The sequence below is a fragment of the Osmerus mordax genome, chromosome 2 (genome assembly GCF_038355195.1).
Source record: "Osmerus mordax isolate fOsmMor3 chromosome 2, fOsmMor3.pri, whole genome shotgun sequence".
Lineage (NCBI taxonomy): Eukaryota > Metazoa > Chordata > Actinopteri > Osmeriformes > Osmeridae > Osmerus > Osmerus mordax.
Genome location: NC_090051.1, coordinates 14,156,698 through 14,179,289, shown reverse-complemented (window position 1 = coordinate 14,179,289; position 22,592 = coordinate 14,156,698). Strand labels below are relative to the sequence as shown.

General features: G+C 47.6%; 1 protein-coding gene across 1 annotated transcript; it reads left to right on the top strand.

The window, feature by feature from the left end:
- Window positions 1-8,628: 8,628 nt before the first annotated feature.
- On the top strand, window positions 8,629-20,844 carry irs2b (insulin receptor substrate 2b). Its single transcript, XM_067257522.1, has 2 exons — window positions 8,629-12,088; window positions 20,173-20,844. The coding sequence occupies exons 1-2, from the start codon at window positions 8,827-8,829 to the stop codon at window positions 20,175-20,177; spliced, it is 3,267 nt and encodes a 1,088-aa protein (XP_067113623.1). The 5' UTR covers window positions 8,629-8,826; the 3' UTR covers window positions 20,178-20,844.
- The last annotated feature ends 1,748 nt before the right edge of the window (window positions 20,845-22,592 follow it).

Sequence of the window (22,592 nt, the reverse complement as noted above, 5' to 3'; positions counted from 1 at the left end):
TGGGCAAGGCACTTCACCCTACTTGCCTCGGGGAGAATGTCCCTGTACTTTTAATGAAGGTTAATCTAGACCCGCTGACACTGATATGACAAACTCCTCTTCACCTACTATCTCCTCTCTTCTCCTCTCCACCTCTCTTTTCCACCCATCTCCTCTCCTGTTTTCTCTCTGGTCAGTGAATGAAATTTGAAGTCCGATAAGTCGCTAAGCCAATGGCTGAATCAATAACACATAGAGACCACTTGCTAATAAGCAAAAACATGATTAGATTGCACATCTAAATATCCAGCTAACTTCATTAAGGCAGTGATAAAATAAATGTGTGTGTGTGTGTGTGTGTGATAAAAGGCCCTCAGATCATCTCAGACAGACAGTCATTAACACTCAACATTCAATTATACTATGTGATACAGGGTAATCACTTCGCATGCACAATTTAACTGTCTGGCATCTCTCCATCACGCTACTGCCATCTCTCTCACTCTCTTTCTCCATCTAATATGTATATATATCTATATATATATAGATATATATATACACTTTGGGTATAGGTAGAATGGAATTTTGAGATTCAAGAGCCCAAGACTTGATGCAGTTTTAGTTTGATACACAAAGAAGGTAACCTATGATTTTCATTCTACAGGGATCTAGACAATATCTCAGCCCAAAGACCATAGGATGCTTTTCATTACAGCTGTCAAGAAAGTAAACCTAATTCAATTACATCTTTGCTGTTGAGTCTGCATCAGGCAGATACCCCTCCCCCAAGAGCTGAACGTTTCCCTTGATCTCATGAATATTTAGGAACCTGGGGCGGGGGAGGACTCCAATGCCATGTCGATGATGAATGCAATCACACAGCTCATTTACATATTTATTTTCAAACCTAAAGTCAAGAAAAGAGAAAGCAAATGTTTCATTTTGAGCTGATATAGAAAAACAAACACACCGACATTGTGGGTGTGTGGACATAGTACTCTGAATGGAACTTAATTGCAGGATAACACTGTTGTCTGACATGAAAGAGTCAGTTGCATGTTTAACCAAAATAATCCCTTGAATTTCCACCGAAAACACACCTACTCTTCTTTGTTTACCTCTTTTTTCGTCTCTTGCTCTCTGTTCGTCCATCTGCAAATCAAATTGAGGTAATTTACTTTACCCATAATCTCAAATAAACCCACATTTCACATTTTCTGAGGTCATTCAGACTGAAAATCTGCGGAATTCTGTTTCTGTCTCAATTCTTCAGGGCTGAAACTCTTTTCTCGCATTTTTGGCTAACATTTTAATATTGGCTACAGTAGCTAGTCTAACGTGAATGTTACTGTATTAGTTTCAGGGTTTACAGACTTCCTTCGATTGCTATCACAGACTATGCTATCACACACTGGTGGCTATGGGCTCTGTTTACAGGTTAAATATTTCGAAAAACTATTTTGAAAGAATAGAGACGTTATATGAGTAGACAAGTTTATTAACATTTAGCCTCAGACCAATGCGTTCTATTCGAAATTCTGCGCTCATGAATTACGTTTGGGCCTACCCATAATTCTTCATCTAACGTTCTTTTGTCTTATCTTTCATTCTGCCTGCCTTCACCCGTAAATCTCTCCATCCTTCCTAGCCTCCACACTTGAATCTCTCCATCTTTCCTAAACCTCCATAGTCAGCTTGTAAGCCAGTCAGTCTGTTCTTTGTCAGTTATTTGGCCCATAACCCCATTGGCGTTACTCAGTCAGCCAGTGTCCCAAGCCTTGACCCATTGAACATGCTCACCATCTGTGTGCTGCTAACTTAGGGTAATTTGAACTTAAGGAGCCAGTGACCTCTTGACCCCAATGCCCCAGTGTCTACCTCCTAAATATAAATACCGCCCACCTGTGCTAAAGTATTGTTACCTTTTGGTGCCATAGATAACTGTGTGGAAGGTCAATTTTCAGTTGGATGGTAATGTCTGGCAAGCCTTGGTTCTGTGTGCTAGGTGTGTTGGCTTCAAGGCAGTATTCAGCTCAGCCTTGCTGGGTCATAACAGGTGAGTCTGTCCTGGAACAGAACTGAGCAGGGAACAGCAAGCCTGGGGTCTGTCACTGTGAAGGCTGCAGCTGGAGCATGTAATCTATGGCCTTGAGTTAAAACCATGCAGCAACAATGAGGTCTCTGGTTTTACGATGTTTTTGTGTTTGTGTGTGATTTACAGCAGATGGCATATGCCTGGGGACCGGTGAGAAAGCTAAATATACACCCCTCATCTGTGCATACTGCACAGCTACACGCTCCTCCCTTCTCTGTCTCTTTAACAGTCCCTGTGTCCCCTACCTCTCTCTGTCTCCTTGTCCCCTACCCCTCTCTATGTCCTTACCATCTAGTCGTCTCTGTCTACTTACTGGTCCCCTACCCTGCTTTTGCTTACTTGTCCCTTACCATTCTCTGTCTCACACACACACAAACACACACACATGCGTGCACATAATACTCACACTGCCTCCTACTTGAACTGTTTCCATGTAATCGTGTTTGGATCAACTGAATGTATGCCCCCTCCTTTTCTTGTCAACTCACTTCCAGTCTGGGCTTTGTGAGTCACACAGTCAGAATAACATCCAAGCATGGGTCTCCACCCATCATCCTTATTACTCCTGTAAATACACAGTCTGTAAGGAGTCACTGTCTGTCTGCTAGGCTCTGTTAGGCTCTCTAAGGAGCCACACAGCAGAACCAGTCACAGCAGAACCAGTCACAGCAGAACCAGTCACAGCAGAACCAGGCACAACAGAACACGGCAAAGCAGAACCAGTCACAGCAGAACCAGGCACAGCAGAACACGGAAAAGCAGAACCAGGCATAGCAGAACCAGGTGCAGCAGAACCCGGCACAGTAAAACCAGGCATAGCAGATCCAGGAACAGCAGAACCAGGCTTAGCAGAAACAGGAACAGCAGAACCAGGCATAGCAGGACCAGGCATAGTAGAACCAGGCATAGTAGAACCAGGAACAGCAGAACCAGCCTTAGCAGAACCAGGCACAGCAGAACCAGGCAAAGCAGAACCAGGCATTGCAAAACCAGGCACAGCAGGCATAGCAGAACCAGGCACAGCAGGCATAGCAGAACCAGTCAGAGAAGAGCCACACTTTTATTTGCTGGTCCCCTTGTGATGCCAGACAATGCATAATTATGACAAATGACGGTATTATGGAGTCTGAATATCCTGCATATTCAGTTATATCTTTAATCACAGCTCGAGGGATCTCCGATTTCACACGTCTGTGACGAAAATGTGTTTGTGTGTGTGTATATGTTTGTGTGTGTGTGTGCATGTGTGCGAATGGCCTGTGATTAAGTAATTTCTTGGGGACTAAACTGTCATGAATAAATATGTTATCTATGTGCAACCTCTGCATCAGTAAACCTATTATCCAGTTTTTTTCTCCTAGTCAAACAAACTGCATATTTCCAGTACTGTTTGGCCACATCTGTCTACCCACCTGATAATGTGATCATATTAGGTACACATCGGTCCAACTGACCCGTGAAATTAGAAAATATCAGTCACTTGTCCTATCACTATAACAGGAAGAATGTGAGAGAGAGGGATGGCGGGAGAGACAGAGACAGAGAAGGGGAGAGAGAAAGAGAGAGAGAAGGAATTTAAGAGCGTTAGATGGAGGAGAGATCAGAATAATCTGACTTTCGATGAAATCATAAACAGAGGGCGTTTCATAAACGAAATGCGCACATAAACACAAACCAATAAGCTTAACCCCCAGGGCATAGCCCCACGGTGAATGTGTCTGAAGGCTCTCTAACCTTCAACCTTTCTCTATTATAATTCACTCATTTCTACCTCTGATGTGTCACACTCACATTTAGAACAGATTATGTACATTCCAATGAGTCAGTTAAGTGCAGTAATCAGGAGTGTAATGGGCAGAGCCCTGGTTCAATACAGGAGCATGCAGTCATGTCCAATAACATGCCACGTCTCAGACAACGCGTGCTGCATTACTTCTAGGTCACTCCAACTGTGATCAATCAGCGAGAAAATTAACCAGAGGAGAAATTTCAATCTAGTTTTTTTTACAGTATTGATTAACGAATTGAGTCAATTAAACCTGACACCGTGAGATTGAACAAGGCAATCTTTATTAGTTCAATACGATACTCCCCTTCCCCTATATTCTCACAGCCTACACGTTTAACAGAAAACCCAGAGACTGTATCAAGAGAATGTATGGATTCTTTTTCAGAAGTTTCGAAATACTGTAACGTGGTATTATACTGAAAGGAGTCTTTCACAATGTATACAGTGTTTGACCTATTAATATAAAGTACACATAACCAACGACACTTTTGTGGAGGAGTAGAGGTCTGGTCAGACAATAGGAGAACCCTGAGTGCATGGCAGACATAGTGGACTATTATAGAATATAGGACGCTGCTTATCACCATGTCATAGTGGTAATGGGTGGAGTGGTGAACAATGTGGACCTGTAGCGACTGGTCTGGCAGAGTGACTGGCAGAGTGACTGCCCAGTATGGCTTGACTGTTCATACCTGGTGTGGGTGGGTGTCTGGCCTGGCTGGATGGCTTTATAGTTGTTTGGTCTGGTGCTGTCTTTTCTAGAGATCCTTCTTTCTCTTCCACTATTGTCTTGTTTTGCTCCAATTGCCATTGGAGTACAGAGGCTAATGCTTATATTAGAGCTAACCATGTGAACCCTAATGTCAACTTGTCTGGCTAAGCCTGACATGACACTTCAGAAAAGCACCAAAATGCTGTCTGGATAATAAGTAACAACAAAAACATCGTAATCCGATAACAAGACATCAAAACAACAACACTACAGGAACAATACGGTCCAGACACCCCGGGTGCCAAGGTAATCTGTTTGGCTGCTAGATAACTGAATGAGGCTCAGGGCGATGGATAGATGGAAGGATGAGGTAGATGGAGGGAGGGGGATCTCTGTGTAATGTCTCAGGGCGGTGGGGGCGGGGGGTAGTAAAGCCAGATCACAAATTCCCAATCCCAACCCCCTACTCAGAGCTTTGGGCTTATCTCATCAGATTCAGTCATGCTAATCTTCTTTGACAGATAGTGAAACTAACTGTGGTCCGTTGTGAAAGTCCATAGAGAGTTAAGTGTGCATGACTCATTAAAATGACATGTTTGTGTCTACTTATTTGTTTGCTTCTTTGAGGGGCTATAACTGTGTATGCAGACTACTTGTTTCACACACACAGTGTGGATATGAGCAGGGGCGTTGTTAGACATGAAGCTCTACTGGGGCACAGGCCCCTATTCATTCATTTTTTCTTCCAAGCTTGCTGCGCACAATACACTACTCGGCTATAGAAACTCCCCTTGGTTAACCCACTATACAACAGTTCAGGGATGCAAGTTTGATATCAGCTTTGGCAGGGACATCAATGGTTAATGCGAGCGCGCAAACATTTTTTGATACCTGGGTTGATTGGGATACTATGTTTATTTTTTCCGGGATTATCAATCTAAATGAATGCACTGACTAATAAAGTAAATTGTTAAAACTCAAACTTTAGATTTGACTGGGGCACAGCAGATTTACACTGGGGCTTGTGCCCCAGTAAAAAGGGTCTAACGACGCCCCTGGATATGAGAGTGAAGCTCAATGCAGACTCGACTGCATACATTCCACATGAATTCAATGTCTAGTCTCTTCACAGCGCCATACGATACATAGAGAGACACCTCCCCCTTCTAGAACATCTGGAGCATTAAATGAGCCACAGTGGTGTGTGTTGATTTACACAACAACACCCCTCACACCCCCAACTGCAGACACACACAACCGCACAGACACACACACACCCGCACACATATAGTGACACCCTACCCCTGAACTAGATAAATAAACCTATAAAGATCTAATGGGTTCATACAGAAGGGCTGTGAGAGGGGCCTGTTAAACACCCCTAAATCAGCTGGTGATAGTGCTTTAATTAACTCGTAAATGAATGTGGGATGTTGTGTGAATGGGATGGTGGTATGTATGTGTAGTTGTACCTGAATGGGGTGGGGGTGAGCAGATGGTCTGGGGGTGCGGCCTGATAATGCATGTACGTATGCTTTTCAGGCCTGTATCACACACTGTACTGGACTTTTATGGCCTGCGCATTTGCATACCCCTTGATATTGTAGTTTATGAGAAAGATACATTCCCTCCACTGCCGATCCCCAACATCTCCTCACCCATCCTCTTCTGTAGTCTGACATCGCTCTGTCTCCCCTTCTCTCCCTCGTACCGTCTATCTTCCTCTCCTCCCCCCCCCCTCCCCCCCTTCAGTACAGGGAGCCGGCCACAGCTACAGTTTCAGGTCAGAGGTTTATTGATGAGGGAAGGATCGGGCAGGAAGCTACTGTAATGGGCCTCATTACTATGGGCTGCCAGGGTCCCTCGCCAGTGTATTACCATGGTAACCAGGACAGTAGGGACACTGTATGGTGAGAAAATGGTTTCCATCTCACTTTGTGGGGTGCATGCAATATGTGTTATGACAAATTCTGTGGAATGTAATAATGGGATGTGTTAAATAAAATAAACATTCCTTAGATGGCAGGCTAAATCATAGCTTGCTGGGCCTTAATTCTCTGTCAGCATGTCACCATGGACTCAAAGTGGACCAATCAGAGCAGCAAAATGCAACATCACCCACTCAACACCCTGACCTGTCTCGCTGCCGAGTTTGGAGGAGAGGAATTCGTTTCTGTTAGGGTGATTGCATGATTTGAATTATATATCCGCTGCGTGTAGCGGTGCGACCAGTGCGACTGGTGGCATTATGGACCCGTTCAGGCTGCAGGGAGATTGACCTTGCTCATAAGGACAGATCGCTGCTGAGGCAGCACAATAGACTGTAGGATGAAGGGATCAGGGGAGGAATGAGCGGTTGACTTTCAACATCGCAGCTTGCACTTACATGAGTAAGTCGCCATGGTGCGTTTGGAAAAAAGTCCGACGTGGACATGGTATAAGTGAATGTAGGACTACTACTGCATGTCTGCGAATCGGGTAACATCGAAAGTTGTACTTTGCCTTATCGACACTGGCAACGTAACATGTAACCAATTTAGATGGTGAGCAAGGTTTCCCCGCATGTGACATCAGCGTCTGCCTATTCACCCGGAAAAGGTGCGTCACCATGAAAACATCATCGTTAGATCCTCTTCACCTCGGAAGGCTGAAAACACAACCAACAGCTCTTGATGGATGGGCTTTTCACGAGCGTTATCATCTCCCTTCCTGATCATGACAGGGTGTGTGTGTGTGTGGTGGAGGGATGGGGGGAGGGAGGGAGGATTTTGGGTTCAGACAGGGACAACTTCATCACGACCATACATGCGGAAGCTAGTTTGCTCATCACTACGCACATGCTTAGCACATTGACGCATCACGATCAGGGGAAATGATTGTGCGTCATCATAAAAACAGAAATATATAATTTATCCATATCTGGGTCATGATATTTCATTTTCTCTGCAGCTGTTGAGGATAAGGGGGTTGTGTGTCCCTTTCTCTGCTTTCCTTGGCAGGGATTTTCGACGTAGTACCCGTACAGGACTGAGAGCAAACAAACCTACGCATGCAAATACAGATACAGTAGTCGGAAACGCTAGAGGCACCATTGCTTTACTGATGGGTTCCCGAGTGCAGTATAAATAGACCAGTGGGCGCGCACGTTACGTAACGACTGTCGAGCGCTTTTACTTTTCTCTCTCACTCGCCCAGTTGCTGACAATTTAAAATTGTATGACTGAGCTCCAACTAATGACGCCGAGCGTATAAGGGTGATGGGGTTTTGTAAGCGGGAATGGATTGATACGGCATTCCCTATTATAAGAGCATAAGCCATCCCAAGCGGATGTATGGATGTAGGGTATGCTGGTCAACGACGCAAAGGGAATATCGCGTTGCCCTGCGTCATAGGCAGCCCCGGGTGCTTTTAGAGAGCTGCATCTAAGATGCATCAAGCATCTAGGTGATGCTTGTTTACCTCCGGGTGTGGTGAATGGAGGCTTCCCAGAAAATAGCTCTTGCCGCTGCTGCCACCCTCCCCTTGTGAGCCGCAGCGGTGCCAGCTCTTATGTTTCCATAAGGCCTCTTTATGAATTAATAATAGGATACTGCGACTAGACGGCTTGGTAGGTTACTAAGTCTAGCTAATAAGCCTACTACCACTATAATATCAGCAGTTATTCACTGTAGGGTATATGCTATACCACTGAAACATGTAAAATATGTCAACGACGATTAGCCTACTCCGTTTACCCACTATTAAGTTTTGTCATCAAATTACCAACAAACACACATTGCACATTTTAATAAATGGGACAAAAAATGAAGGTAGTCAGCTGAATACCGGCGTAATAACCAATAGGAAACATGCCGAACAGTATACCGGGCGAGACGGAAGAGGGCAGAGTGAGTGCAGGATGGCTTTTTCTTCTAACAGGGTCGTTTCACTATCATTCAGTCCTTCCCACCAATGAGTCGAATGAGCACCGCCCAATGTCCAGACCAGCGTGTGTATTTTCTCTCCACCCCCGTCTTTTTTTGTAACCAAAGCTGGATGTGTGGAACGTCACATGTTGTTTCTCTTCTGACTCTCGGTCACTTAGCGATGCGTGTTATTTACAGTTCAACTGCTTTAGAAGTCGAACGCGCAACCGACTCCGGGAGTGATACGGAGCCATAGACAGACACGGACTAAATTGAAGTTTAACTTGGAACGTCTGAGAAGTGAGGACATAACAAGTAACGACAATTGAGAGTTGTATTTGAAGAATGGCAAGTCCGCCAAACACTGGAGGACAATTGCTATCCAATAACGCAAATACTAACAACAATATAAAAAAATCTGGATACCTCAAGAAGCAGAAACATGGACATAAGCGATACTTCGTACTGAGAGAGCCGAGCGAGGGATTTTCTGCCCGGCTGGAGTACTATGAGAGCGAGAAGAAATGGAAAAGCAAGTCGGCGCCAAAGAGGGTTATTCCTTTGGACTCTTGCCTCAATATAAACAAGAGAGCGGACGCAAAACACAAACACCTCATCGCCCTTTACACCAAGGACGAATATTTTGCACTGGCGGCGGAAAACGACCAAGAACAGGAAAACTGGTATCGAGTCTTAACGGATTTAATGAGCGAGGGAAAAGTGTACGACGGCTCCGCTTCTAATTCTGCCTCCTCGTTGGTGGGGTTTGATGAGGCAAACTACGGGATGATTACGCCGGTTACTGCCGCTTACAAGGAGGTCTGGCAGGTAAACCTCAAGTCCAAAGGGCTTGGACAGAGCAGGAATCTCACCGGGGTGTACAGGCTGTGTTTATCCAGCCGGACTATTAGCTTCGTCAAACTCAACTCCGAGGTGGCGTCAGTCAGCCTGCAGCTGATGAACATACGGAGGTGCGGCCACTCTGACAGCTTCTTTTTCATCGAGGTCGGCAGGTCGGCAGCAACGGGCCCCGGAGAGCTCTGGATGCAGGCTGATGACTCGGTAGTGGCTCAAAACATTCACGAGACCATCCTCGAGGCTATGAAAGCCATGAAAGAGCTCTCGGAATTCCGGCCGCGCAGCAAGAGCCAATCTTCAAGCACCAACCCTATCTCCGTGCCTACGCGCCGGCACCTCAACAATCTCCCCCCGAGTCAGACGGGACTCATTCGCCGCTCGCGCACGGACAGTACGGCTGCGACTTCCCCCGTGAGTAAATTCTCCTCTTGTCGGTTTCGCACGGCCAGTGAGGGAGACGGCACCATGACGCGGCCAATGTCTGTTAATGGGAGCCCTTTGAGCCCCGGGGTACACCGAACGCTGCTTGGGCGGTCCAACACCATCACAGCCCGTCCCAGCCGGACGTTCGATTCCTCCACCCTGCAGCACAGTAAGTCCATGTCCATGCCACTGTCCAACTCGTCCCCCCCAGGCCCGGCCACCTCCAGACCAGCCAGCCTCTCCTCCTGTGGGGACAGCAGGGACAGCGGCACCCCCCGGCCCAGCAGCTGTTGTGCCTCCCCCTCCCCCAGCGATGCAGGGTTCCTCTCGTGCGAGGAGTATGGCTCCAGTCCGTCAGACATCCGGGATCTCCGGCTCACGCTGCGCAGCAACACCCCCGAGTCCATGAGCGCCGACACGCCCCCCTCCCGTGACCCCACTGGTCTCCACGGTTACATGGTGATGGAACGGAGCCATGGTGGTTACCGCCGGCTGTCGGAGCTGGACAAGGCCTACCGGAAGCGCACATACTCTCTGACTACCCCACGCCAACAGAGAATGGCGCCCCAGATCTCTTCTGCATCCCTGGATGAATACACGCTTATGAGGGCCACTTACACCAATGGCAGCCAATCAGGTCGCAGGTCTCACACCGCCTCTCCAAAAGTGACCTATCGAGAGGACTACGGCGACGTCCAGATCGGCTCCAACGGTCACCTTGGAGACAGCGGGTACATGCCCATGACGCCTGGCGTAGCACCCCAAACCCTGGGGGCCAGAGACCCCACCTACATGCCTATGAGCCCCATGTGTGTGTCGGCCCCCAAGCAGATCCTCAACCCCCGCTCTCACCCCTCTCCTGCTGGGCCAGGGCCCAGGACTGAATCCCCTGGCAGCCAGTCCTTGGAGGACAGTGGCTACATGAGGATGTGGTGTGGGGCAAAGATGTCTGTGGAGAACTCTGACGGGAAGCTAACCAATGGAGACTACCATAACATGTCTCCTGTAGACCACCTGGTCTCCGTCACCCCCCCAGACTACCTCCTGAGTGACACGGCTCCCCTCGCCCACAAGCACCCCTACGGGGTGAGCCCCCTGCCCCGACCCTTCCAAGCGCAGCGCTGCGGGGAGACCGACACCGACCAGTACGTGCTGATGAGTTTGCAGGGGCAGAGCATCCAGGAGGAGTCCAACTACTGCCCCCTCTCGCCCGGGAAGGCCGGAGCCGGCTCCCCTGCGCCTCCCTCGCCTTCCTCCTCGGCTCCCTCCCCACTCCGAGCCGGGGGCTGGGCACAGGGGGGGCTGGTCCTCAGGGGGAGGGTCAACCGGCCCACTCGTCTGGCGCTGGAGTCTCTCCGTACCCTGCCCTGTATGAGCGAGCACCCCCTCCCCTCGGAGCCCAGGAGCCCCGGGGAGTACGTCAACATAGACTTCGGCGGCAGCTGCGCCGAGCGGTTGAAGTGTGCGCCCGTTGCCGTGACGACGGGCAGCCCCGTCCCCCCGCTGGGAAAGTCCCCGCCTCTCCCCGGTGCCGCCGTCAGCGGAGTCGGACTCGGGGGTTCCACCTCCCCGCCCCACCGCCAGGGTCTGCCCGGAACGGAGGAGGCGGGAGAAGAGGAGGAGGAGAGCGGAAGAAGAGACGGAGAGGCGAAGGAAGAGAGGAGGGTGGAGGTTTGTCTGTCGGCCCCAGTGAAAGATGACTACACTGAGATGACCTTCAGACCCATTCCACCCCCTTCTGCCCCTCTACTCGCCAAAGACGCCCCCCCCCTCCCCACCAGCCCCACCGCCTGTGTCCAGAGACTGAGCCTGGGTAGCGAGACTGTGGGGGCCGTCCCCCCTGTCCCAGAGGTAGCCTTCCTCCTGGGGGGCTCGTCTCTCTCCATTCCCCCCTCGCTGGACCCAGACCGGGGGGCCAAGGTGATAAAAGCCGACCCCCAAGGCCGCAGGCGGCACAGCTCAGAGACCTTTTCTTCCACCACTACCGTCACACCTGTCTGTCCATCCTTCGCCCACGAGTCCAAGCGCCACAGCTCCGCATCTGTGGAGAACATGTTCCGGCCCGTACGGAACTCCGAGGGTTCGGACGAGGAGGGCGGTAGTGGAGGCAGCCCCATGTGCAGGGAGACGTCGGCAGGCTTCCAGAACGGACTTAACTACATAGCCTTGAACTTGATGGAGGGAAGCTTGGCGGGCTGTAGCCTATCAGGCTGTGAGGGACTGCTGAGGTACAAGACAGCCTGTGGGTGTAAAGGGGGCATGAACGGGTTCAACACCAGCCCTTATGCCAGCCTCGGCTTCAAGGAGACTGCCACAGCAGTGAAAGGTGAGTCAGGGCAACGTCTTTTCTCAGTAGATCCCCCCCCCCCCCCAAACTCCACAACCCCCCCTTTCTCTCTCTTTCTCTCACTATCTCTCCCACTGTCTCTCTCTCTCTCTATATAAATATCTCTCGTTTGCATGCTTATCAAGAGTTCATTCATTCATGTAGACTTTTCATTCATGGAGGCTGTGCGTCTCTGCTGTGTAGTTATGCAGTTGTGTTCAGAGGTATGCGGTGTACTGCGAACAATTATATATACTAATAATAATCTTCAACAAAGAAATCCCACTAATTAGTATGCTGGTATGTGTCTTGTCCGTCTACTGTGATAAACAGTCGGTTTAGCGGAGAATAGCCTGCTATCTTGTGGAATGGGCAGTGGCTGTGTGGTTGACATGTTGCCGCAGCGTGAAATGCAAACCTAACCCAGCATTTTAGTTGTGTGTGCGTGGACGGTTAACTAGCGAATCGATTGGCAGTGAAACTGAGCTTTGTAGCATACTAACTGAATGGTGCTGACGAGGTACAGAACAGCTGTTTGTGTACGCTGCGCTATACTGTACCACAATATATGCTCTCTAGTGATAATAAAATAATATAGGCTACATGATTTAACCAACATTTTCAAAACGAACCCAGTTTGATATTAGGTTATTCGTGGCTTCTTGTAATTGTCTTTCACCTATCTTGAAAAACATTAAAGCAAAGTTGGAAGAGTGACATTTACAGTAGCCTGGTAGTGGTGTTTGTACTGGATTACGACGCGTCACTCCCAGGCAGCCTAAAGCTCTTCGGTAAACTCAAGGCTGCCAACTACAGTGGGAAATACGCATGAATAACTTGATAGGTTGTGTAAATTGACGGATGTTCTGAATCCTATGTGACGCAGTTATTATTCCTGACGAAGCGACTACGTTGTTCACTGTACACATGGGTGCCTGTTTACGTAGACAGGCTTACGCTTACGCATTTGGATCTCACTTGTCGCAGATAGGCTGTAAAATGAGAAGTATTCATTTAAGTAGCCTATCGTGCCATTTAAATGTCGTAGATTGAAGAAGATAAAGGTGTTTTCTCCACGCGCTGCATTCCTTTTACATAATACGAGATCCTGATCTTGAAAATATCCCCTTTCACCTGGTTCTGCGAGTAGGCATCAGCCACTTCTTGTATAACAAGTAGTGGAAATGTAGAAACCCAGATTTATGTTAGACGTTGCAAAATAAAATATCACAAGCCCTGTATTAGTTTAACCCTATGATAAGCCTGCATGGAGAAAGAGAGCTAGATTTATTGTTGGTGGTTTGGCTTCTGTAGAGGGCTGATGGCTCAGCAAAGCAGACAGACAGTGGGCAGGATGCAGCCAATATTCAGCTCCCCAGGCCACAACAACAAGTTGTTTATCTGTAGTCAGGTACTGGGTTCAGGGCAGGAATGCAGGCGTGGTGCAAAGGTTGTTGGGAGAGGTGAAAGCTAGCTTGTTTTGCCAACTTGCTCTGATGGGTGTGGGGGGAGGTGAGGGTAGAGGAGGAAGGATTCCTTTTACTATGATGAGGAAAACAATAAACTAAAACCGTAACCTGTATGCACGCACATACATTAACACCTCCCTCTCCCTCCTCTCTTTCTCAAAAGTGTCTCAGCAAGTATGTTTAAGATATCGAATGGTGTATTTGTGAGAGTTAGAGGGCACATCCGGGAATAGGCTACAGGTATGGTAGAAATATACCGTATATAATAAAGATATTCTATTCTATATGCCATTGTACCGTTCCATATATTCAGTTCGACAGAAAGTCATGGCTGTAGGCTACGGAAGAGGAGAAGAGAAGGGAGAGGGGAAGGGAGGAGGAGTGGAGTGGGAGGAGTGACATGTTATTTTGCTTTTCAACATGACAGAACAGACCACAGTCAGTGAGGAGGAGGGGGGTGGAGGGCGAGAAGATGAAGATAAAGGGGTATTGGGAGCGGTGTTTGTTCGGTAAGAGTTGGCCATGGACATCTAGGTTATTTGCGGCATTCCTGAAAAACAAAAGATCCGCCTGGGAGAAAGAACATGGAGCTGTGTTTCCGGAACAGACCAATACTCTGGCTAAATGAGGAATGCTGGCAGGACTGCCTCTCACCAACACTCTAATCAGTAAAAGAACCACACAGAGAGAGGCTTAAACAGTTTGTGTGTGTGTGTGTGTGTTTACTAGAAAAGTGACTGGTTTTTTCTACATTCTCATCTCAACACCACTGGGTGGGTCGTACTCCGCATTCCCCATGTTCACATTAATTTGTGACCGGTGGATTTGGAATGCAAATTATCTGAGCTTGAGTCAACCCTTTTACTGTGTGTGTGTGTGTGTGTGTGTGTGTGTGTCGGAGAGGGAACACCGCTCTGCCGGCTACTCCTTTGACAAACACACTCAGCAGAGATAAACCTTGAGATCTCTTTACACACGCACACCAAGGACATGGCTCTGGTATCCTGCTTCAAGGCCGTGTGTTTGTGTGTCTGTTTGGGAAAGCAGTGTGCGTAATAGTATTTGCATAGGACTTCCACGCACGATTTATGAATGAGGAAGTGCCAGCCCTGCTTGTGTGGCTTCATGTTCTCTCGGAGCCTGTGTCTGAATGCTGTTTTTGTTGTCTGTTTTTTGTTGTTGTTGTTTGGCTTCCTGCCGCAGGCGCGTTGGGAAAGAGCGGAGGGATGGGAGATGGTGGGACGACCACAGTCAGTCTGGTGGGAGTGGGGCGGTGGGGTCTCTGCTTAACTTTCAAAGCATGGCCCCGGTTCAGTTGTCTGACCTTTGACCCAGCTTTGTGTGCGTGTGTCCAGAGGGCCTATGGACGTCGCTGTGAGGAGGCTAACACTGGAGCCCACCGACCTGACGCTCACAATTCAAAGGGTATAGAGCCGCATGCTACAGATGGTCTACCCGCCGGCCCATGTCTCTGTCCGTCACCCCTTCTCACCTCTAACCCTAACCCTTCTCGCCCCTCCCGTCCCCATACCTATTCTGCCTTGCTTTCCCCCCTCTCTCGTCCCTCTCGACGCTCTCTTTCTGTTCCCCCTTCACTTGTCCCTCTCAAGTCCCCGTCTCTGTGTCTGGAGTGGATACATGTTTGAGCTGGATGAGGAGGAGGAGGGTGGGGGGGGGTGGGGGGGTGGAGGGATGGACTGACTCACTCTCTCTATGTTTAATTTGTATTTATTTTGGAGCTCTGATAGAGCTCCATTCCCCCTCCCATTTCCCCTTGCTACCTTTTCTCAGTGTGTGTATGTTTGTGTCAGCAGATGGTGGGGCCAGGGTCTTGCACCTGCCCCTCCAAGCAGTGCTCACTGGTTATCTGGCCCTTTAGAGGCAGCGACAATACCCTAATGACCGAAAGCCATCTGCCACACACAGAGAGAGAGAGAGGCAGAGAGGGGTGGGGGAGGGGAGGGGGGGGCGAGAAACCAAATCAAATGTCACTTGCAGACACTCTCCCTATCTCTCTCGGCACTCTCTCCCCTTCTCTCTCTAGAATGCTTCCTGTTTTGTCAACTACATTCATGTAATGTCTGGCTGGTCTCTGATTGGCTGGGCTGTTGGATCGCTTACAGATTCATCTAATGAGTAAGATAACTGAACAGGTAATCAACCTGTTCAATTCCTAGAATGACCAACTCGTTGAAAGGTCTTTAATAGACCTCAATCAGACAGCTAAACTGTTGTTGATAAAAGTACATGGTAAGGAATATTTGGAGGAATTGCACCCCTAAGCTGACTGAACAGATCTTATTCTCTATGAGACTGTGCTCCCCTTACCTCTGTCTCTGTCTGCCTTATATAAAGTAACCCCCCCCATGTGTTACTGTAGTGAGGAACTAGGCCGGGATGTTCCCTGACAAATAGACTGTCAACGTTCCCGACCATCTAGCAGAGTTAAGGAGGATTACACATTGTTGAGCAGCTTGTTTTGTTTAGAGTTAAAGGGAATTCACACACGCGTATGCCCACATATACAGACAGGTGTGAGGCAGATTGAAGGTGTGTAAACTGTGGCACAATCACACACGCCAGTAACGTACCTGTCCAAACAGGGAGTCCAGGTAGGACTCCTGACTTCTCAAAATATCAGAGGAAAAGCAACTTTATTACCCTTGCTAAATATTGTAGGTAATAATGCTCTTTATTTTCTCTCTCTCTCTCTCTCTCTCTCTCTCTCTCTCTCTCTCTCTCTCTCTCTCTCTCTCTCTCTCTCTCTCTCTCTCTCTCTCTCTCTCTCTCTCTCTCTCTCTCTCTCTCTCTCAAATATGTGTGTACTGTTCCTGACCTAGTTTTCTAATTCTCCGTTTTGTATCACCTGTATTGCCATGTCTACCCGTGTACCAATTATTGCCTGTCCGACCATTCTAATTAAATCTGCGCTCTGTGCTTGGACCCAACCCCGTCTGGTATTCCTTACACTCACTCTCACTCTATTACACACAAGTACACACACACATACCCTTCATAGAAATAGCTAGATTAGTGTGATGTTGGATTATCTCGGCCATTTGTGATGAAGTTAAGTCCCTTGCGGGTGTGTGTGTTTGTGTGTGTTGGGGGTTGGGTGGATCAGTACGGGCAAGGTAAAAATTCAATTTAAAAACCAATATGAACATGTGCCTTGTGTAATGACAGGTGGCCTGCATGTAATTGCTCACCATGTAACATGATTTTAAATTAACCCATTTCTCTCTTGAGTGTGTGTGCATGTGTGTGTTTGGGGGGGGGGGGGGGGCGGGGGGGGGATTGTACATCTTGAAATAGGTGCGAAAAGAAGGTGTAGTGAGGGGTTACAGGTCAAACCTCAGGCACGGCCAAGCCTATCTCTACACTTAGCCTAATCTGACCGTTTAGAATTGCCTAGTCCAACACAGCCTAGTCCAACACAGCCTAGTCCAACACAGCCTAGTCCCAACACAGCCTAGTCCAACACAGCCTAGCCTCAACACAGCCTAGTCCAACACAGCCTAGTCCAACACAGCCTAGCCCCAACACAGCCTAGCCCCAACACAGCCTAGTCCAACACAGCCTAGCCCCAACACAGCCTAGCCCCGACACAGCCTAGTCCAACACAGCCTAGCCCCAACACAGCCTAGCCCCGACACAGCCTAGTCCAACACAGCCTAGTCCAACACAGCCTAGTCCAACACAGCCTAGCCCCAACACAGCCTAGTCCCAACACAGCCTAGCCCCAACACAGCCTAGCCCCAACACAGCCTAGTCCAACACAGCCTAGCCCCAACACAGCCTAGCCCCGACACAGCCTAGTCCAACACAGCCTAGCCCCAACACAGCCTAGCCCCGACACAGCCTAGTCCAACACAGCCTAGCCTCAACACAGCCTAGTCCAACACAGCCTAGTCCAACACAGCCTAGCCCCAACACAGCCTAGCCTCAACACAGCCTAGTCCAACACAGCCTAGTCCATCACAGCCTAGCCCAACACAGCCTAGTCCAACACAGCCTAGTCCAACATAGCCACCCCCAACACAGCCTAGCCCCAACACAGCCTAGCCTCAACACAGCCTAGTCCAACACAGCCTAGTCCATCACAGCCTAGCCCAACACAGCCTAGTCCCCAACACAGCCTAGTCCAACATAGCCACCCCCAACACAGCCTAGCCTCAACACAGCCTAGCCTAGTGAAGTTTAGACTAGCCCAGTCCTGCTAGCAGGCTGAACGTCCTCAAACATGGGGACAGACAAGAAAGAGGTTGGCATGTAAGGAATGTAAACAAAACTGAGTGTTGTTGTTTTTTAGTCTCATCTTTGTTGATTTGTACATAAACGCCTATAAGAAAGTTGACTCTTCAAAGAGAAAACAAGCCGGAGATGAACCCCCTCCAGCCGCCTCCCAGGCTAGCTGGACAGACAGGCTTGCCAGATAAACCATGTTTAGGGAAACCATGTTCAGGAACGTTGTAGACTCCTCGTTGGCCTTTCAGTATGACCAGAGTGAGATACTTCAGCCAGCAACACTAGCATATGTTTACTCAACTCTTCAACTATTGGAGCTCATCTGTCGGGTGTTGTGGGTGTCTATTTGTGAATGTGATACAGTGTTCCCTTCTTGAATGTAGCAGGGTTATATTTAGCCTGTGAGACACAAATATATAATGAATACTGATGGGTCTTAGGGAGGGGTAGGCATGTGTGTCTGTGTGTGTGTGTGCAAGGGACAGCAGTCAGCCAAGAGGTTCATTGCCTCTCCCTCCTACCCCCCCCCCCCTCCCCCTGTCGTCCCCCCTGTCTGCTGTGTGTTAGATTAGCAGTGTGCAAGACTGTGTCAGCTGAGAGTTGGCACTAATGCTGAGTGTGTGTGTGTGTATGTTTGTGTGCTGGGTGATTCCCAGCAGGTATCATTCATCCTTACAACACCTGACCTAACCACATTCCAGCCCCTCTCTTTTAGGTTGAATATGTTGCCGCCCCATATCTCCCACATGCGCACAAACACACCCCGGCCTCCCAGAACCCCCCCTATAGGATGATAGACTGAGCTGTCTTTAGCCTAATTGTGAGTGTGAAATTCTAGCTACTGTTGTGAAATCTTCTCAGCAGCACACACACACACACACCTGAGGGCATAACACCTCTGGCCTGTGAGCAGGTTCTTTGGGCGAGGTTGCATATTCCAAGTCTGGTGCTCTGTTAGGTACGCTGTTATGATCCTGTCCTGTTATGGTGAGATTGGTGCCTCCTGATGGATTCGGTGTCATGGCTCCTTTTGAGGAGAAGTGGTGTAGTATGAGGTCAGGTGTTATGATGTGTCCCCCCAGCAGTTTACTGGTTTACACCAGAATTAGAAACTGCAAGTGGCAGCTCGGATCTAAGATGGATTCGAGAGACCGCAGATAGAGTGCGGCTAGTTGTTGATTTTATGTAAAGCACTTTGAGCTGCAATTCTTGTATGAAAAGTGCTATATAAATAAAGTCTTACTTACTTACTTACAAAGGCGTCCATAGAAATGGGTCTGCCTTCTTAATGTGATTGGCATGTGAAATGAAGAAGCTAATTTGCCTGTTGTTCAGGTGTGTGTTTCCCAGACATAGGAAGATGGATGAAGCTCGATGTGAATACAAAACAGTTGTATTACTTTGAATCTAATGGTAACAATACGCATCTGTGGCATCGTTTTAGTAACACTGCAGTGGGAGCCTCTAATGCTCCTCTAATGTTTACCCTGTGTATGTGGGAGAGAGAGAGGAGTACTGCGCATGTGTGTGTTTACGGGCGAGAGAAAGAAGGGTGGCATTTCTGTTTGTGTGTATGGGGGAGAGAGTGTGTGTGTGTGTGTGGGGGGGGGGGGGGGGTTAGCGTGTCTGTGTTTGTGAGCGCTGAGGGCTGATGGCTGATGGCTCTGAATTGGTGGTTTGTTTAAGAGGGTGACTATCACATCCAGCTTTGTGAAAACAACTCTTGTTTTCTTCTTTTTTTAAGTGTGGGGAGGGAAGCATAGAGTGTCTGTATGTATGCGTGTGTGTGTGTGGAAGGGGGTGGAGAGGGAACTTACTAAGACTTCCGCCACCATGTAAGGCCTGCATGCAAATGAAACCTCCCAAACAAGTACACAGGGACAAGGGTCAGGGCAGAAACTCTGTGTGTGAATGTGCTCGCGTGTGTGTGCGAGTTTATGTGTGTTTCAGTCCTATTATGGCTCTCTCTGTTTGTCGTCATTGGAGTCTCCTCTCAGTGAACTACATAGTGCTAAATGCCAGTCTGTTTTTCCCCTGCTGTGAATGCACCTGCCACTAACCCTGTCTACCAACGAAGACACACACATTACCCCCTTGCTGTAGAGCACTTGTTCCTTACTTGGTAACAGAGTACGGGATACACTGTTTGACCTTACCCTCTGCCTAACATCATTCCACACTCATAAATCAAACACACACACACACACGCATACTCTACAATCTCTTGTAGTCTACTCAAGGGAAAGTATTCAGGCAGATGTTTGTATGTGCACGTTTTTACTAGTGTCTGTGTTTAGCTTGTAGAATACAAGAGAAAGCTACTTGACTAACAGATTCCCTTCTTCTGTTTTGTTTCTCCTTTCACAGACTAAAGGCTGGAGGGCCCGGCCCACCTCCACCCCCTCTCTGCTCTCCCTTTACACCCTCTCTCTCTCTCTCTCTCTCTCTCTCTCTCTCTCTCTCTCTCTCTCTCTCTCTCTCTCTCTCTCTCTCTCTCTCTCTCTCTCTCCTCTCTGTAAACAAGGGATCAGGCTGCAGTCTTGTGACGGGGTCGCCACACCGACAGCTGCAGCAGACGACCCCCTGACCGCCACCCCTCCTTCCCGGGGTCACAGGGGCCGCCATCGTCATGGCAACATCAACACTTGACCCCTCCCTCTCGGCCCCCAAACATTCAGGGGCCATCTTTGCTGCTGCTCATTAGAAGATTATGGACATTTCAAATAGATAACACTTTAAGAGGAATATATTCTGTATTTATATATTCTGTGTACATACAGTTATTTCTATAAAAGTATAATAATAATAATGATTATAATGATAATGATTATTAATATTAGTGTCTCCGCTCATTTTGAGCCAGTCACCCTAACCTTTATTTGACCTTTGAACCAAACCCAGAGAGATGAGATTTGTGACCACACAAACACACCCACACACACACACATCCTCAAACACATCATTACATGAATGTATTTATTTATACTGTATATGTATATATATATACACATATTTAATATATATATATATATATATATATATATATATATATATATATACAGATATTTATAGTCTGTGTGAGGTGGAAATTTATTACTATATTTAACTAGTAAATAAGTTGTTTAAACCCCTACCTCAGCACAAACCAGATTAGTACTTAGTAAGACTCCACAACTAGAGATGGAAATATGGATTTATTTTCAAAGGTGAATGTTTTTCTAACCACCAATCCAAAGCCTTACTGTGCTGTTTGCCCGTCGGACAGATGCTTATTTTGGACCTATATACAAGCAGCAAATCAAAGATTGAACAGATCACCATGGAGACAGAATGTTTGCCAATACGAGTGGGTCTAAAAGATAGAATCAGTGACGTAAATCGTCAGAGAGGATTTAATAACCAGCTACTCAACTCCCCTCAATTTTTACGGCTTGATGTCATGGCGTGCAAGTACAATAACCCCCCAGGCCCTGAACACAATGCTGTCTCTCCTACCCCATCTCTGGGGGGGCCAAGGACACTTTTTTGGGGTCCATTGTCATCTTGCTGAGCCTGGCTTTAACCTCTGGTATTAACAGTTACTATATTCTGAGATTCACACACACTATAGAAACTCAAAGTAGTAGGCTGTATGGGTCATATCAAAGATCATACAGTTAGATACACAAACTCAAATGGAGAAGAGGAACCAGTGGTTCCTAAGGGCATGACACACAGAACCTACGCAAACACACGCACATGGCATGTCCCAACCTGGCCTCTGGGTGTGTGTGTTGTGACTGACTCACACAACACATTGACTCTCTTTCACCTTGGACCTAGATGGACCTAGATTGAACCCCCTCACGCCCACCACATTCGCCCACTTTGATGGTGGCGGCCCCAACTTCAACCCAGGCTGCTGCTCTTTGTCACATGACCTCAGTGAATGCAATATGTTTGATGGGAGTTTGGTACGACATTAGAGTATTGGCACAGACCATATTCATGGATATTTTTCTTACATAACTCGGCACTGAGGACACGTCTTGCCTGCTGATTGGCTGGCTTCTACAGTAGTTGTCAGCAACATAGTGGGTTGTAGTGGGTCAAACCAGAACTAACGCATGGTCTTAGCACTTACAAACTTACTAGATTGTAACACAAGACACGTTTGAATGTAGGACGCTCATCCACACCTGGGTCACATGGTTGGCTCCAGTCTGCCTGGAGCATCAGGTGGGCAGGGTTTGGAATATTTGGGACCAGTCCTTTGTTCAATCCTAGATCAACCAAGTCCAGATTAGTATTTGAAATGAATTCAAATAGTATTTCGACCCAGGTCTGTATTCAACTTAAGAACAGAACAATCGCCATAACATTCAATATAAATACAACAACAACAACAACATGGACAAGATACAGAATGAGACAAAAACAGAATGCACGTGAAGCATGAGAGAAAGCCTCCTAGCCTTGTCTTTGAGACTTCCTGGCAGTCATCGTTTGCGCCTGAATATTGTAAATAATGTGTAAATACAGATCATTACCGCTGAAACACTCTGCATAAAGAATTTTAAGTTAAATAAGAAGATAACTTATGCTGTTTGTACTGTACATACAACTTTGAGTGAATTCCTGGAACAACAAAAGCACTAATTAAGTTATGTTCTGCCAACAGAAGAGTTCGGCCTTGATTCTTTGTACCTTTTATGGAATGTTTTTGTGAAATGAATGCCACTGAGAGGACATTTTATAATGTTGTTATTCTAAGAAATATTCTAAGAGAAATCATTAATTACTACTTG

Bases quoted from the DNA above. Each gene is read 5' to 3' on its own strand.
- irs2b (XM_067257522.1), top strand. From the start codon at position 8,827: ATGGCAAGTCCGCCAAACACTGGAGGACAATTGCTATCCAATAACGCA.